General features: G+C 45.5%; 1 protein-coding gene across 4 annotated transcripts; it reads left to right on the plus strand.

Moving 5' to 3' along the window:
• Positions 1–814: 814 nt before the first annotated feature.
• On the plus strand, positions 815–17915 carry bcorl1 (BCL6 corepressor-like 1). Of its 4 annotated transcripts, none has more exons than XM_028416828.1 (12): positions 815–929; positions 7530–7610; positions 7713–10313; positions 10541–10673; positions 12010–12450; positions 13430–13623; positions 13823–14089; positions 14172–14338; positions 14479–14624; positions 15292–15369; positions 15861–16032; positions 16296–17915. In XM_028416828.1, the coding sequence occupies exons 2-12, from the start codon at positions 7605–7607 to the stop codon at positions 16645–16647; spliced, it is 4557 nt and encodes a 1518-aa protein (XP_028272629.1). In that variant the 5' UTR covers positions 815–929; positions 7530–7604; the 3' UTR covers positions 16648–17915. The 4 variants fall into 4 exon arrangements, with proteins under 4 accessions (XP_028272629.1, XP_028272627.1, XP_028272626.1 ...); XM_028416826.1 differs by lacking the exon at positions 815–929 and adding an exon at positions 2326–2436; XM_028416825.1 differs by lacking the exon at positions 815–929 and adding an exon at positions 3860–3969.
• The last annotated feature ends 252 nt before the right edge of the window (positions 17916–18167 follow it).

Raw genomic sequence — 18167 nt, forward strand, 5'->3', positions numbered from 1 at the left:
TCGCCCAGAGGAGATTTATGTGAGATTATGAGAGCTGTAGTGGGCTTCAGCTGGACTTTATGCTCACAGCACCCCTGGTACAAAGTCTGTGAAAGGTCCAATGTGTGAGTGGAGCAGGTAAAAGTGGGAAGAATTAATGGACTTTTGTGCTTGCCTGTATATTGACTCATGGCAAATTGCACCATGAGTGAAAACACTGAAGTGACAAGGGGTCTGACGGGGACCACAAAAATCAAACCTGGTTAAATATTTCCTGATTATTACCTGATTCTGCATTTCTGGCTGTATCAGAAGCCTTTCTGACAGGTATCGGTGTAACTTTGTCTAAATATGGGAAACATCCACTTTGCACAGATGCCGCTGGAACCCGCTGTGTTAGCCAGTCACACCAAATAATGAGAAAGTGTTGTCACACCTGGCAGCTTTTAAAAACATTCATGATTTTTCATGCATGGATTGTGTCTGTAGAGATATGTGCAGAGTGTCCTGCTTCATTGAGCTGTGAGGACGGTGTGGATGTGTTAATCAGACCAGTATTATATTGCTGGAGTAATGAGTGGTCAGTGCAACCGCACTTATTATGAATCTTTGAGAGAAAGAAAGGGAGAGAGGGGGGGAGTCTTCCTCCTGTAAGGGCCGTATGTCTGACTCCTCCAATTAAAGCTTGAATCCCACAGAGCACCAGTCTGTTATTCACCTGTAGGGCTTTACCCGGCGCTAGGACCCAGGGTGCGCGATTTTCATCTCCAGCTGCTGCAGACCGAAAACTGGCAATAAGGGAAGATCGCGAGGACGAGCCAAAATTGCATACTGTATTCATTCTACTTGAAAATCACACCCGTGGCCCCGCGGCGAAGCCTCCGTGCGGACAACAATAGCTTGTTGCGCTGTGTGCAGGCTTTGTGGCTGCAGACAGCTCGGAGCGCAAGGTAAGACGGTGCAATAGCATGCGATTACTAATAACAAAGGCGTTACGGGCGAGCAGGGGGCATTAAAGGGGGCATTGCACAACGCTATTGAGGGCGAGTAAAACTCTGCCAAACTTTGACCTGGATATCTGCATTTTCTAGTTGTCGCCGTCTTGCAGGAGCCGCGGCAGTTGCTGAGATGTTTGGCTGTTAACCCGCGGACATGTAGGATCGTGTCACATGTATGGACAGCTAAGTTGTGTCTCGAGATGACATCCACGGGTGTGCTGTCCATGCGTGCCGGCTGCTGTGGATGCAGTCGGCTTTTTTTTATTCCTTCTTCTTCTTTTAACCAAACGCTGAAACGGTAACTGAAACATGAGGTGATGGGTTTGAATTCCAGGCAGATTTTTTTTTTAGCGTCATGTGGACGGAGCATCGGGCCATCCATTAACCTGGAAAACAAGAACATCACCAGTGACTGCTCCTGTGATCGGCTGCTTTCGTTTACTGTAGAATAATTCATCACTTGTGCCAAGATGGAAGAATAATGCGCTTGGTTTTTTTTTTTACTGCTGGCCCCTCGCCGCCTCGACATTCAACATTGACCAGGTGAACCACCAACTTAGACGGGACATCCTCGTCGCTGTACAGCATGGCGGCCTAAATAGGGTCGATAATCTCCGATATGACTCACAGAGAGATGACCATGTATGCCCACTTTGAAGACGACACACTTCCAAAAAAAAAAAAATCAGGCCTTCCAAACAAACAACGTGCTTTCATCTGTGCTATCGCAGTTGTCATAGTGCATGTGCGGAACAGGCTACAACATCCGCGCTCGGCTCTTTTATTATTGCACACATAACAAGTTTTTTTTTATGACCCCCACAGCTTCAGACTTCCGATGTGGAGCCTGTGAACTGAACTCGTCTATAATTGGTGAAACCCCGAGCAGCCGGTCACTACCGGGATAGATCCTGCGCGGTCGCTGAGGTCTCCGGGTTACCCCGGCTCAGACACAATGCGATGTGTCAGCTGCCGACTTTGTGATACTACTCGTGCCTCACGAACGACAACGGTTCTCCACGGCTTTCCCTCCTCCTGTTCGGTGCTGATCGGCGTTTTCTGTTTCCCAATTTCATATTTTGGCCATCTGTCAACGATTTGGCTGCTTGCTCGCAGCCATTACTGAGCGAATGGCGAAGGGCATGTTAGAGACTCTCTCACACAGCGATCCACTGCGCGATAGGAAAGCAATGAGCGAAATAGTTTCAGCTCTCAGTGGCGGATGGACGGGATCGTTGTCCTGCAGCGCAGGGTAGAGCACGGTCAGGAGCATGCATGGTAGTAAACAAACTCTTTTTGTCAGCCTGGCTTTTGTGTGTGTGTGTGTGTGTGTGTGTGTGTGTGTGTGTGTGTTTACGGATATTTCCTCACCTACGCCAAGTGTTGAGAAAAGTAGGAATTTCTGTTTAACCTAAAGGAGTGGATACCCTTGTAAACAGCAGGCCTGCGCTGCTTCCAGGTAAGACAAGTGGCCTAATTATAGCAGGGTAACCTGTGCTGCTTAACTACTGTGCCAAAATGTGATTATGGAGCAGGAGAGCTAAATATCCTGTGGTTGTTTATCTTTGTGGGAGGAATCAGGCAGTTCAAACCTTCAGTGCTCCACGTGTGAAAGTTTGTGTTTGTCTGACTGGAAGTTGCAGATGTGTTGAGGTGTCCAGCATGTGTGTGAGTGTGTTACCACAGTTTTTAGCTGCATGCTGCTCCTCAGCTGTGTTGAGTCCTGTGTGAAGTATCAGGTGAAAAACATTTAAATTGCCATTGTTTGTGTTCTTGAGCTTAAACCACTTCTCTGTTGGGAACCATGTGTGTGAATCCAGTTAAAACCTGACAGTAACAGGAAACAGTGATGTTGTCACATACACAGCATGTGCAAGAGGTGAATGGCAGCAGATTGGAGAGGCACTGTTCTATAAATGTTTATTAGCAGAATATCTTCACACTGTCAGACCCGCAGAGCTGGTGCAAATCAATACAAGCATGAACAATCACATGCTTCAGTTGCCTTGAAGTGTGAGTTGGACACGTTTTGTGTTTTCTGTGAGGTTTTGGAGGCTAAATGTAGAGGAGACTGTAGCTCTGCATCACATTTTGTTTGCAGTGTGTAAATGATTTAATAATCAGAGTGGAAATATGGAGACTTGTAAGCAAAAAGCTTTTCTGACCTTTTGACACAACTGAACTGATGGAGGACAGTGAGGCTGGGACCATGGTCTCATCACAAATGTCCAAAACTTCAGTCTCACCCTATAAAATACTGCTTCAGCTTCCTCCATCTTCTCCAGGCTCCATCAGCCTGCAGCCCACAGCATGCAACTGGAGAGCCTCCAGCGTCCGGAGTCTCTTGCTTCCTCGTGTTAATTCCCCTGCAACAGACCCAAACCTCTCCCACTCTCTCTCTCTCTCTCCTTTCCTTTCTTTTTTTTATTTTAAACACATTTAGGCAAATCCGTTAGCTGCCATCACCCACAGCTGACTGTTAATTGACCTGCCTGACACTGAAGCGCACGGTGACACGCTGCGCCTCCGTTTGGTTTCATAAAAATACAGTTTATTACTTCGTTACCCCGATAAGCCTTTTCAGTTTAGCGCACCGTTACACTCTTTGGTCGCGATCCCCCATTCCCCTTGAGCGGCTGGAGCCCGCGTTGCATGCCGGTACCTGCAGTCCTCACCCCTCCCAGGCTCTCCAGCGTCTAATTCTGGGCGTGGATAGCCGAGCACTACATCTCCCATGCTGTCACCGTGCACCCTTCTGCCCCCCTCTCGCTCTCTCTCTCTCTCTCCCACCAGACTGGAGATACGGAACGGACTGTCTTGACGACCCCCCCTACCCTCCCCTCCTCCTCCTCCCTCCCTCCCGCCCCCCGGACTTTTAGAACCGAAGACCGTCGAGATTAGTGAGCAGCCACGGACGGCAGAGGCGAAAGGCTGGACGCGGCCGTATCTCAGTCGTGCCTGTTCGCCGTTCACATGCCATCTGGACGAGCGGGTTCGTAACTGTTTGTGTCATTAGACATCTTTTATCTCGCCTGCTGATTAGCCTGAGAATTATTCAATATTTCGGAGTCTGGAGGGGGGCCGGAGAGGAGAGGCTCGGTGGGTCGGGGGCTCGGTGAATTCCTTTCAATGCCGAAGTGGCTCAGTCAGTCCAGCAAAGGGCCGATTAGAGAGAGAGAGAGACACACTTCACATTGGGTCGGCCGGGGATAAATAACAGTAGCCTGCCTCAACATGTAAACCGCTGGGAGTAGCAGTGCCAGGGCTTCGCTGCGCAGGGAGCTGGACCCGGGCTGGAGGAGGAGGAGGAGGTGGTGGCGGCGGCGGTGGTGGTGGTGGTCAGCGTAGTTATATTGTTTGCCCCCTTTTTCGTGACAACTCCAGCCCGTGATCTAAGTTGTATCACCCACCCCCTCGACACGGTTGTCCCCCACGGAAGTCCATTCTGTGCTAAAATTGATCATTTGCGTGACTTTGAAGCGGTGGTCAGCGTAGTTTGTTTGCGGCTTCGCGCTGATGTTGACTCACCTTATCAGGCGGAGATGTCACACTTTGCCACATTGTGCTCTTCCGACGTCGCAGCGAAACCTTCTTCTGTCACTTGCTGTAATTTTCCTCTGTCTTCCATCTCCATCCCTCTTTGGAGAGGAGGAGGGCAGCCTGTCTGCTCAGTTTGTCTGCAGACAGATCACCTGAGAGCCAGCTCTCTCTCTCTCGTTCTCATTATTGTCGGTGCCTGCTCGCCATCTCCAGCGAAGAGGAGCAGCGAGCGACCCGGAGCTCTCCAGAGTTGTTCCGTGCTGATATTCAAACCAGAGCTGTTTGTTTTGTTTTGTTAGTGCCACGACTCGCACTTCTCCACGCATGACATTGGGACGTGTGGGCTACATGCAGGATGTCATTTGTTTTTCTCAGAGGTATTTGACTTTGTTTCGTCTGCGCCGTGTTGCCCGCGGCTGTGTGCGCGCACTGCCTGCTGCATGTGTTTTTTTGCTGGCCTACATCAGAAGCGGATGAATTCAAATGTTGTGGCTGAGAACGGACCGAGATCGCAGCAGCGGCACAAAGACCAACTAGCTGCGAGCAACTGTTGTGTGCAGACCCTCCTTCTGCATCTCTGAGATCCCCTTCAGTCCATGTTCGCAGAGTCCAGCAGGGATCGGTGTGTCACTCATTATGTGTGCATCGTTATGTTTCCTCAAACAAAACAACAACAACAAAGCTTCGACATAGATTTAGTTTGATGCATGTAGCCACATCTCATTCACCTGCACACCTCTACCAGCACACGGAGGGGCTGTGCTGGTGTGAATGAGACACATGTTTTCAGATGGCATGAAGCTGGTTCTGCTTGTTTTTCATCACTGCCTGGATTGTGCCTTCTGCTGTTAAAAACGTGCTGTGTGAGTCTTCAATCTAGAGCCCAAAATAAGGAAGAAAACTTTACCTGAATCAACCCAGCAGTGATTCAAGAATGAAAGATAATCTGGAAACTCACAGCTGATTGCCTCATGTGGGCACACAGATGACAGGTGATGATGTGCTGCAAACTAGGGTTGTTCCACTCCTGTTGTCTTAAGCCTGTTTCACACATGCACTCTGGACATTGTCTGGACTTTAACTAGTCTCCATGTGTGAACACAAATGTCCGAATCAGACATAACAGGCACTTCTGGCTCCCTAGAGTGAAGTCCACCTAATGTCCAAGTCAGCTGGTTGCTGCAGGTAATAGTCAAGCGTCTGGGAGTGTGTGTGTGTGTGTCGACAACATGCCGCTTAGCTGCTTTGTACATTTGTTGTGGATGCTTTTAAATATGTGTCGTCTCAATATTAATGCTCCCTGACGAGTCCTCCCTCGCTCCTGCTGCTCGCTCTGCTGAGGTACCTCCCCTCACCTGGAGCAGCCACAACACAGTCTGACACACAGAGCCACCTACTGTGAGCTCCATGTGTGACCAGGACACCAGACGGTGTCTGAACCTGGTTCTTTGGACTTTAACCGGAGTTCACTTGTGAAAAGGGTTTTTATCTTCACTGCTGAGAATCTGCTAATCTCATTCAGTATTAATCTACAAGGGATGATTGATCAGTTTGTCTCAGAAAGGCCAGCACATTTAATTTTCTGTGATTGGTCCCTTTTTGTAGATGTTTTGAGGCCACAGCAAAGACTTTTTTTTTGTCCTGGTGGAAGAACTTCCTTCCTCTCAACATCCACACAGATGTTCTTTATTTTTCTCCATAGCAGTCTCCAGATATTAGAGTTTTTGTAGACCCCTGTAAGTTTGACCCTTTTCCAAGTAGCCCACCACCTACAGACCTCACTGATGCAGCTTTTCTGGACGCTCTGGGTGTTTCCTCTGATTTGTTTGTCTCAGCTTGGCAGTGGTGGACCCAGTTGTCACCATGAAAAATGGCTGATTGCCAGTTGACATGTTGTGGTGAACCCGCATGGCCACGACTGACGACCACTGATCTCCCTGTCAGTGTGAATGTGCCAGTCCAGGGAACAGGGCGCGTGTTGGATGATTTTAAAATACACATTTCTGGATGCCACTTCTGTGTAATTTTTCTTGATATAGTGGGATAGCTGCTGCGTCCTCAGGCTACGGCAAAACTACATTAAGTTAGTAAATCAATTTAAAGGACCTTTTCTTTCAGAAATGTGCTGTGCCGTTTTTTCTTTAATTTAAATATGTGACCTTCAACTAGCGCTGTGCCCGTTTACAATGTCTCAAACAATCGGCAAAAAGATTGAATATGATGAGCTGAATGTAAGATGAAGACACCCTGTATCAAACAGTGGCACTTCAGAATGGGCCTATTGCAGCTGTGTACAGAAATGTGGTAGTTTAAAACTTTAACCATGTCTCTATGGGAAAAAAAACAAAACTTTTCCCCATATATTGGACACTCGTTGTCCAGCTGGCCTTGTCTTAAGTATAGCGGCTCCTTAGCTTATTTGTGATATTATGTTCAGTGCTTGAGAAGGCTATTTTTATGTCCACTTGCTGGAACAGGAAAAGTTTCTGTGCTAGGCGAGCATGATCTAGCAACTAGTTTGGAAGTCATATATACAAGTGTGATGTGGAAATCTCTTGTGAAGTTGAAGTTAATCTTTAAAATGGTGAATTGTGGGTAAAAAAAAGAGTATTTGTGTGCCTGAATGGACAGTGGAGTAGCTCCATTTGAAGAATCCGATTTCTTTTGATGGCTTCCTATAATATTCTCTTTTGTATGCCACAGTGTTTGTATAATATCAGAGGGGGGTCATTAGGAAAATAGTTTGAGCAGAACATTAAAGGTAAAGTTAACTTTTGAAACAGAATGGAAAAATGATGTGAAAGTTCTGGATGTTTGTGGAGTTTTGGTGGGTCGTTGTTCCTCCATGTAACTCCGTGAATATACAGTACTTAGTGCAGACACATTCTGGATCGTCGAGCAATGATAAATCATTGTTCTCGCTATTTCTTTGTAAATTGCTCAGTGTGTGTAGAATATTTTTCTATACTGTAATGTGAATATCACATCACATTGTGTGTGTCTGTCCTGCAGAATTTCACTGTAAATCAAGGAAAACTCTGACCTGATCGGCTACCCCCTGAGGCATGTTGTGCTAAAGAAACACCTATGCAGGTATTTATTTTTTGTCTCTATTGAAGTCAGATTACTTTATTAGAGCATTCTTGTCCTCTTATCTAATTAACACTGGCCTCATGAACTTCTCTTATTACTCAGGTGGATCCCACACTAATGAATGTAGGGGATGGAGGCACGGTGAGCAGAGAGATCAGTGCTCCAAATAAAGCGTCTGCTAGCATGGTGGGAAATCCCCCCCAGACGCTAACCCCTGAGTTTAGAGGCGATGTTACTCTCAGTCAGCAAAACAAGACCACTTCAACAAAAGACTGTAAGACGGTAAAAGCCTGTCTGGACTCTAGCAATTGTAACCACAGCCCTGAGCTTTCTCCACCTCAACAGCCCAACAATGCACCAATGTCCGCCTCAGTCCTTGCCAGCTCAGAGAAGCGAGCTGACAAAAAGACAGAAGCCCCTAAACTCAAAGCTGATGGTGCTGGGGTGTTTCCTGCTCCTCAGTGGTCAAGTGGTATAAAAGTTAGCCAAGAGGACTCAATCAACCCATGTCACAGCAATGTGACGGCGAGTAAGAAATCACATCCACAGACACAATCCGTGCAAAGTGTTGCACCAGGGTTCCAGTGCTCCGCCATGTTTAAACCAGCCCAACCTGTTGCCTTCCTTCCTTCCACTAATTTTTCTCCCTCACTTTGTAAAATTACTCTTCCACCAGCATTGGGTCAGATTGCAGCCTTGAGAGAAGCCACAGCTAGCCAGTATCAGAAAGATATCCAGCCTCAAAGCTCAGGTGTTGGGGGGACACCTCTCATGCGGACCTATCCCTATTCTTTGTCTGTAGGCCGGACTCCAGCCACAGAGCAAAAGGCAGGCACATCAACTTCTAAAATCAAATCTAACCACTCATCAAGTAAGAATGCCAAATCTGTAGGAGAACATAAATCTTTAGCCTCTGTGGTAGCCTCACCAGCTATCGCCCTACCGCTGCAGCATCCGTCATTAACTTCAGCAGCACCGACCCACTACACCTTTTCTCCCTCCGCTGCCATTTGCTGTGGCTCAGCCCTGGCCAGCATTGCCTCTCAGAGCAGACTGCTGAACCATGTGGAGAAAAGCAACAGCGTAGACAAGACAGCCATGGGCTCCCTCAAAGCATCGGCTCCTTCTCCCTCAGAGGACCGCACAGCCTGCTCGATCGAAGTGAGAGATGTACCTCTCGATTTGTCCGCTAAATCAAAACGCCCAAAATGCATAAATGACCCTGCTGTTTCTATGATGGAGCCTCATAACAATGAGTCAAATCAGAGAGAGTTCATGAATTCAAAGAGGACTCACTCTACAGCATTTAGCGCAGCTGTGCAATACCCCGTCTTACCAAATACAGATAGAAACGGATCTCACCAGAAGCAATTAAACAGGTCTCAGAATCACCCAGTCCCAGAGCCTAAACCAGCCTGGGGTAAGGGCTCTGCACAGGACTCGATAAAAAACATCCCTGGCACATATGTTGGCGTGGCGAGCCCCATCCTGGCTTCCACTCTGAGAGGCAAAGACGGAAAAGGGACATTTGCAGATGAATTTCAGAGTTTTGCAAAGCAGGAGTTTATATCTATAATTGACCAAGGAGAACATCTGGCTTCAGGAGGAAAGAAGCCATCCTGTCTGATGAAGGCTAACCAGCATGCTCACAGTGTCAAGCATGTTAAAAACACCAGCACGTCCGTAACTAAGAACTGTCCCCCTAAAGGAGCCTTAACGACTGCACTGTTAAGCTCTGCCAATGCTCAGATCCATCAGAAACCTGCACCTGGCAAAACGGCAGCGACCTACTCCGCCACTGCTGTCAGTCCTACTTGGCAGCAGACGCCTCATCATCCTCACCAAGCCATGTCAGTTCAGAGAAAAAACACACAAGGATCCCCAAAGACCAAGGGCACCTCAGTTACAGAAGGATGTAAGTTTCAGAGTGCCCATCACAGTCCGTCCAAACGTGAGGATGATAAATGGGAGAAAATGAAGTCTCCTCTGTCTAACCTTGCGTCTATCGTAAAGCAGCAAGCTCTTGAAAACACAGTGCTGACAGGTGAAGCTAATACTAAAGCTTCACCGGTTCCATCAAGAAAAGCTGATCCACTTACTGGCAACCAAGATGTCCAGTCTAAACACACTTATGCATTTGAATACCCACCATATTGGTCTGTGGAAAAATGGCCAGGTCTGTCATCTCAAGGGGATTTGAATGTGAAAAGACACGAGAAGGTGAATGACAGCGAACCGAAGGAGAATAACACAGACGTACAGACCAGTCAGGGAGAGCACAATGGACCACAAGCCAAGCATGGCTCCTCAAAGTCCCCTGGCCAGTCTAATCTCTTTGGGAGTAATGCATCAACAAATGGGAACAGGATGGAGAGCAAGCTAGCCCAGGTGTTAGAGGGGGACATATCGAGAAAAGAAAGTGGGACGTCAGACAGTCCTCCCGGTGAAAAATTGGAGGGCATGATTGCATCTATCCTTACGGGGCAGTGTGCAGGGGGAGGCAGCACATTCGAGAAGAAAACAAACGGAACCAAAGACAAGGAGTCACCGACCAAAACAAAAGCTGCTGTCATCAAACAGAAGAAGACGAGTCCGAAGAAGCCGACAAAAGAGAAGTCACCGTCGGATACGTTGAAGAAAGCTGCTGGAAAGAAAAAGCCAGACACCGAAAGTACTCCAACCAAAGTGTCCTGCAATAAGAAGGTAAATTATCTGTGTATGATCATGTCTGGAAATATTTAACGGTACTGACCATCTTTTATGATGATTTAATTGGTCGTTTGGTGCTTTGTTTTTTGTAATATTATGACTGATGATTTAACTCTCAAGGGCTCATTGTAAGTCCGTTACACGCTCTCCATCACCATGAAAGGTTTATGATCAATAGCATCCAATACAGCCTGCTCATTCTGTCCCCCTGTGTATTTCAGCTAAAGAAACAATGTGCACCTGTGCCAGAGCAGAGCCTGTCAGCGGGAAAACTTTCCCCACAGCGTAAAGAGCCGAATCCAGGGGACAAGATCAGCCCCAACAAGGTTGAGCAGCCAACCTGCAACAAAGCAGGTAAGAGTCTTTGTTTCCTATAATCTTGTGACATTTGCTGCCCTGAAAAGTACTCTCGGCATGCAGAGGTTTCTGATGTCTATCATAAATTTAATGATGCTTTCAGTTTTGTCAGGCTTTTAGCTTTTCATTTAGATTACTCTAGGCCAGGGGTCGGCAACCTGCAGCTCCGGAGCCGCATGAGGCTCTTTCATCCCTCTGTTGTGGCTCCCAGGCAGCGAGCTCATTTTTGAAAAAAATAATAATAATAATGTGAATAAATAATGGCTGTTTAATTTAAATGGATTTTATTCCTTTAGTTTTTTCATAGTAATAGTTATTTCTTTGGAGATTGAGATGCTCTTGTGATTCCTGACACTTATATGAACATGGAAAAGTATGCATTTGGAGTCCTGTCGATCTTTGGATCCTCATACTTGTGCGAGCTGGTGTTTTCCATCATGTACTACATTAGGTTGGGTAGGAGAGGTTGAAAACTCAGTGAGAGTCAGCCAGATTTTGAAAGTAAACACACGCCCCTTTCTCTCGGAGCTCACCCCGAAGCCACGCCTCCCAACCAGTCTGTGACTTTGGCCATCATGCACGTAAGAGCAGCCAACCAGCCAACCAGCCAACTCTGCGCGCAGGTGCGGCTCATAGGATTGGCTGATGTTTTTAGCGTTTTATAGCTTCCACAGATGATTAATATTCTTCGTTTTAAAGTGTAACTGCCAAACTAATCGGTTGCTATCGGATTGTAAAGAGAAGTTACACTAATTTAACAAAAAGTGCATCAGAATGAAATCTCCTACCCTACCTTTAAAAGCAAACACCGCTCGAGCCTCACAGATGAGAACTCGCAATCCTTTGTGAAAATCAAAGCAACGTCTTACAGCCCTGATATATGATGTTATATGATACGCTGTACAGTGAAGTTCAGGAGCAGAAATCACATTAACCAGGTGAGACAAATTAAACAAGCTATTATTTTGAAAATACATATTTATATATCGGACCCTGAACTAACGTGTTTCATATTCAGGTTGACTACTGAAATCAAAATAATGTATAAACTGGCATTTTTTGTTCAGATAAATATGATCTATATCTATATATCTTTACGCTATTTAAAGATTAATCTTACCTTCAATTTAGTGGTCAAATAGGTGTAGATTAGTAGTTAGGTGTTTGTGCTCTATTCAGTGGGAAACCGGCCCAAAATGGCTCTTTTAATGCTGAAGGTTGCCGACCCCTGCTCTAGGCTTACAGTTTTTGTTCTACAGACGATTGAACTGGCAGTAAACTTGTGTATGTTTACGTATTGCTGTGACAATGATTGTCATTTAATCGGTTACAGAGACCAGCCCTCAGAGAGTAGAGACTTCAGTGGCTCAAAATAGCAAGGAGGCCGAGGCCACAGAGTGCTCCTTCCTGAGGCTGAGGAGAGGACGACGGCGAGCCGATGATGCTCGACTCGACCTCTGGGGCTTTGCAACACCTTCCCCTCCACCCCCTCCAATGCCTCCTCCTCCTGCAGCATCCCCCTCGCTGCCTCTAACTCCTACTCAGCCAGCTCGACGTCCGAGAGGGAGGCCTCGATCAAACCCACTGCCCCAGAGGGACGGCAAAGGCAAGACAGGCAGCGCAGAGGGTGACACACCTGTTCAAAAGAAACGCCGGAGATGTCGCAGCACAAAGTACCAGACTAGTGAATACATCACAGAAAAAGACAAGCTGGAAGATGGAGAGCGCCTTGAAGAGTCCAACTCGTTGAGACAGGACAGTGGAATCCCTGCAGGTATGCAGTTTCTCTCCAGACATTGGTCAACTTTTCATTTAACTGTTTGCCGACAACTTAAGTTTAATTACAGCCTAAATGGCGATAACATAAGTAAATAATGTTATAAATAACTGACAAAAAAAGTTAGTATTAGTTATTAGTGTTAAATGTTTTAGCCCTTTTATTAAACAAGCAAAAACAACCTCAAAAATAAGCCTGAATCACTCTCTTTTAACACCATTATATGTTAATCCTCGTTTGGCTGCTGACCAGACTAAGACAAAACATTTGGCTGTGTTGGCTCGTGCAGGATTTTTGTCATTATGTCTGATGTTTCATGCACTGAGTGATTGTTCATTCTTTTTGAAAAGAAATATCTGATGACAATACAGCAGGTAAGGCCCCTTCTCAAGGCTCCAGCAAGGAGGCGCCTTCTTTTGAGTTATTCATTAGAACTGTCATCCTAGAACAGCAGCGACATCATTTCATGGTTTGCCAACAACACATGGTTGATTTTAGTTTGAAACAAACTGAAAATAGCAAAATAACACATTTTGTAGATTTCTGAAGCGACAAACGGAAACCTAATTTTATGAGGATGTCTCCTTAAGGGTTGGCGTGGAAAATAGCAGGTTTGAGCTTATTGTTGGAAAAGCAGAGCAGCCCATAGAGTTAAGGAGGCACCTGCTGCAGGAAGTAGCCTGTTTGAATTGGCACCTCAAATACGTCATGCTTCGTGTTACAGATGGAAAATGAACACACACTTCCCTTAAGCATTCATGTATCATGAACATGGGGCTCTGTGCAGATGCTCTTCTTCTGTGATCTGTGACTTTACCATTTTCTTATGAACAGAGGCTGCATGAAGAGGTGCACTGCTGCCCCTAACTGTACAATGTGCAGAAATCACACCTGTCTGTGTTATCGTTTGTAAGGGATTATAATCTGTTGTTTGATCATCTGTTATCACTCAGTCTAATCTCTGAACTGCTCACAGAGCCACAGGCTGATCAGTGTCCAAGTCCTGCTGCCCCCAGTCCAGAACCTCCTCCCCCTCCACGGAAACCCTCATTCACACGCTCAGGATCAGTTCGCTACCAGGAGAGCGAGGAGTCTCCAGAGGGCAACGACAAGCCTTCTGGAAAAAGGAAGTTCAAAAGCAAACACCTGTGTGACAGTGACGAGCAGAAGGTACGATGCTGATGTGGGTTTACAGTAGGGGGATGAGAGGAGCGAGAGAGCATGAATATATAAGCTTGCAGTGCCCCCCTGTGGCCTGATGAAACTCTGTCCAGTTTATAATGGCAGCTGGTGTTACATTGAGGGTTTTGATATTGTGGGAATCACAAGATTCAGTTGCAGCTCTCTAATCAGTGAATCTGTATTTTAGATTAAGCCCAAACGCAGCAGTCTGGGAAAGCGTGGCGCCTCCGTTGCCCTGGATGATAACGGTGCTGCTGTGAAAAGAGCAGTTACTCCACCCCCCACTCCCAAAAGTTTGCCGTCCTCTCCATCCAATAAGAAAACCTCGTCAGGAAAAAGCAGTGCTTCAGACTCCACACCCAAAAGGCCTATTCCTCCAGAGGTTCGTCGGTTGATTGTAAATAAAAACGCCGGGGAGACCTTGCTGCAGCGCGCTGCACGACTCGGCTATCAGGTAAAATCCGGGCTGTTCATTTGTGTCCAGTTAGGTGTTTTTTATATGTGATAAATGTGGAAATCTTTCCTTCCTCTGACAGGATGTCGTCCAGTACTGTCTCGAGAAGGACATCCGGGAGGTCAATCGGCGTGATAATGCAGGTTACACAGCTCTCCACGAGGCATCCTCTCGAGGTTGGACTCAGATTGTCCAGATGCTGCTTAAACATGGCGCAGATGTCAACTGTAGTGCCCAGGATGGAACACGGTGAGGCTTCACGCTGCATGACGCTGGTCCTCCGTGAACAAATAAAACTCAGCTTTTTTGTTTGTGTGGTGGACTTGTGTTTCTTATAAATCTTTTTTGATGTAGTAATGCCTTGTGTGTGTCCATTGTTATTCTCTCAGGCCTCTGCATGATGCAGTAGCAAGTGATAACCTCCCAATAGTCTGGCTGCTTCTGAACCATGGCGCAGACCCAACCCTGGCAACCTACTCTGGACAGACACCAGTCAAACTGGCACATAGCCCGAACATGAAGACCTTCCTCACAGGTACTCAAACTCTCCAAAGAAAGTAGACACCCCAGCACAACACATTTCTTAACACTAACACTAATCAGAATAAATGATTAAACCCATATTTGCTCAAATTTTACAGAGGCTTGTTTAATAAACTCTCTGCCCACTCCCACTACATCAACATTACCAGGACAACTATTCAGCTGTAAGACAACAACACAATGAGTCACTCATCTGTCAAACATCTTTAAACAACTGCAACAAAGCTGAGCTTAAGCTTGATTCAGCATTGATTCATTCTTGTATTTTAAAAGTGTAATCAATTAAACCTACAGTATATACCGTATCCCTCTCTGTACATTTTTCACATGTGCATTCTGAAAGTTGTATACAGTTACATCCATGTGGAAACTGCATAAGTGTTGAGTAGTATATTATTATATATAACACACATAGCAGCCGATGCCAGTCCCCAGCTGTAAACTGGGTTGTTTCATAATGACTACTAACAACCTCACTTACTTGGCTGACACAGATTTTTGTTTTGTGCTTTTTTCTCTTTACACAAACAAGAGGACATGCATTGCTGTCAAGTACAACAACAACAACAACAACATGGTTGTTGTCTTATAATCAAACATATAAAGTGTCACAGTCATTAAAAAATAAAGCATTTTTATTTATTTATTTTCCCCTTTAGAATACTTCAATGATCTGGAAGGCCGCAATGAAAAGGACCCTGGTTTACCCTGGGATTTCTACAGTAGCTCCCTGTTTGGTAAGACAAATAATTGTTGAAACTGAATTTTAGCACAGTGACCAATCAAGTATCCTGTTTTAAATTGAAAATGTGGCACAAAAGAAGTATCAGTCGTTCAGTGTCTTTGAGGCAAACTCATGAAGGCTTTTTCAAGCCATGAGCAGGTCGCTGCAAAAGAAACACAGCTACCTTTAGGCTGGACTCAAGCTTGACTACTGGGACCTGGAGGGAATGGTTGCTTTATGTGCTAACATTATTACTGTGTTGTAAACAGCCACAGGGAGCCAGTTATCCAGTGGAGGGAGAACAGGATTAGAGCTGCAGGAAAGATCTGTGGCAAACTGAAGAAGGACTGCAAACAATTTTAATTCTAACTCATTAAGGACAAACATCTGCGTATTGGCTGCTGTGACTTAACTGACCACTAGATGGCATGTTGGCTTTGTGTGGAAGCAGCTCAGATGACTGTTCTCTTTCTTCCTCTGACCTCGGTGAACTTCTGTCCACAGAGACCGACCAGGAGCCGTGCTGGGACTTTCTGCTGTCTGAGCAGAACCAGGAGCTGGAGGAGAACGTACCAGGGAAGACTGAGCCTGACTCGGACAAAGACTACCTCGTGTTCGAATTCTCCTCTGAGCCTCTCCTGCCCTGCTATCATGTTCAGGTGTCATTAACACAGGGGTGAGTTTGTTATTCACAATAATGAATGTAAAATGTGTAGGTGTGTGTCAGACTCTTGGCTACTTGGATTGTTGTTGTGTTTGACACCATGCTGTAAAAATACTCAATTATAAGTAAATCTTTGTGTTATTAGAATTAGAACATTTGCAATAACAATGGAACCTGATCTCAGTATATTCATTTGTTTAAAACACGGCTGACCACAATGGCTGGTTGTTTTGTTTTTAATGTTAACTGTAGCTAACATGTTTCTTGTCTTGCAGCTTCTGCAACTGGTTCCTCCTGACAGATGTCCTGAAGCGTATGAAGATGTCGGCGCGGATCTTCCGGGCGCGCTACCCGCACTTTGAGGTGGTGAGTTTGTCTCACGCGGAGCTCTGGAAGCAGGTGTCCGTCAGCCAGGTGAGCTCCACTTTAGCTTCTCCATACAGAGGCAAAAACAAGGAGGAAGACAAAGAGGAGGAAGCCGAGGAAGAAGGACTTGTGGATTTGGTACGTTGTGTACCAGAGCTGCAGAGACTACTGGGCTCATCCATTCACATCCTACAGGAGGAGGAAGAGGAGATGGAGGAGGAGGAGGTGGTGAGGAGCACAGGGAAGCCTCGCAGTCGATAGCCTCTCCTGCAGTGGACTCCTCCACCTGCAATCCTTCCATGCAAGCAGCAGCTCATAGGAAGCCTCTCCGTCCGTCGTAACGAGGGTTTTAACTTCAGCTACAGATGACCTTTGACCTCAGACAGAAATGACCTGCACATGGGAGTGGTCCGTGCTGGAAAGCAGCTTTCAGGTTCCTATCTATAGGTATATTTGAATACACCAGAACTATTGAGCTTTTTTTATTGATTATGTATGTACATGGTAGTGTATATGTATATCTTGCCATCAGGGTTAACACATTTGGTTATATAAATGTATTCTTGGTGCAAGGCACGGATAACATTTTGGACTTTTTGTTTGTTCCTGAGGGAAAGCGATATTTTTCGACGGGAGATAATCCAAGGCTTTTATCTTGGTGAACTCTTGCATAAAGCTAAGACGCTTAAGTCAGGGAGGCCATTGGCACCAATAGTTTCTCTTCAAACATGGGAGCCGTGGAGACCTGTGGAGAAGAGATCGTGGCACATAATGTTTGGACATATTCATCTTGCCTGTTCCCTCCTGTTTTCATTTTATCACTCTCAGCAGATCATTACTGGACGGACCTAAGAGCTCCCAGTGTTTGTTTGTTTTTTTTTCCTTCATATTTCACAAAGCAGGCCCGGGCCAAACTAAGTGGTCCCACTCCCTGCCCGCAGTAAGAAATCATGTTGTTTCAGACCTTAAGAGTTTGTTTACAGAGCTGGATTGTAGTGTTCTCCACTCCTCCTGAACTGATGCAGAATCCTGTGGATCTCTCTCAGAGGAAAAAGTCCAGAGGAGCCGAGCCGCCCTCTTAACTGCAGCCACGACTGTCCTCTCCCCCCCTCTGTATGGTGTTTCCAGACCCCAGAGTGCTTTGTGTTGCAGTGTTTTATTTACACTGTTTGTTGTGCTTAATTTAATAGTCATTAATATATTTGACCTCTTGTGTATCTGATGACCCTATCTATGAAAAATGCTTTCTATGGTTGGTGCTTCATTCTGAAATGTACTTACTAGGATCCCTTTATTTTAAGATTTTTCTCCTTCATTCAAGAACAGTATTTCAAAAAAACAAAAACAAACAAACAAAAAAAACAGCAAAAGTACAGTTTTATTGTACTGGTGCTAAGATAGATTTTGTGTTGACAATCAATGAAGTTTTGGTTTGAAGTCACAAACTAATAAAAGATATTTAAGAGAGTTAAGGTGTAAAGAGAAGTATAATTTAGTTAAAGGAGATGGGATACAGCCTGACTGAAAGACGCGTGTGAGATCATGAAAGAACCTTTTATTTGATTCTTTTATAAGAAATCAACAAGAATAAAGCATGATTGTGGATCATAGGTTTTATCTCTTTGTTGTGCTGTGTGTGATTTTTTTTTTTTTTTTCAAATTATCCATTTTCCTTTGGGCATGACGTCTTATCCACTGTTTTGTTGACAGAAAAATCCTTAACAAATGAAAATTCAGCAACGTTGGAACTATGAACTCAGTTAATAAAACTCAAAGCTTCA

This window comes from Parambassis ranga, chromosome 10, assembly GCF_900634625.1.
Source record: "Parambassis ranga chromosome 10, fParRan2.1, whole genome shotgun sequence".
Classification (NCBI taxonomy): Eukaryota; Metazoa; Chordata; class Actinopteri; family Ambassidae; genus Parambassis; species Parambassis ranga.

Coding starts and splice junctions, on each gene's coding strand:
- bcorl1 (XM_028416828.1), top strand. Junction 10,314..10,540: donor AAGTGTCCTGCAATAAGAAG/GTAAATTATCTG, acceptor TGTGTATTTCAG/CTAAAGAAACAATGTGCACC. Junction 14,625..15,291: donor CATGAAGACCTTCCTCACAG/GTACTCAAACTC, acceptor TTTCCCCTTTAG/AATACTTCAATGATCTGGAA.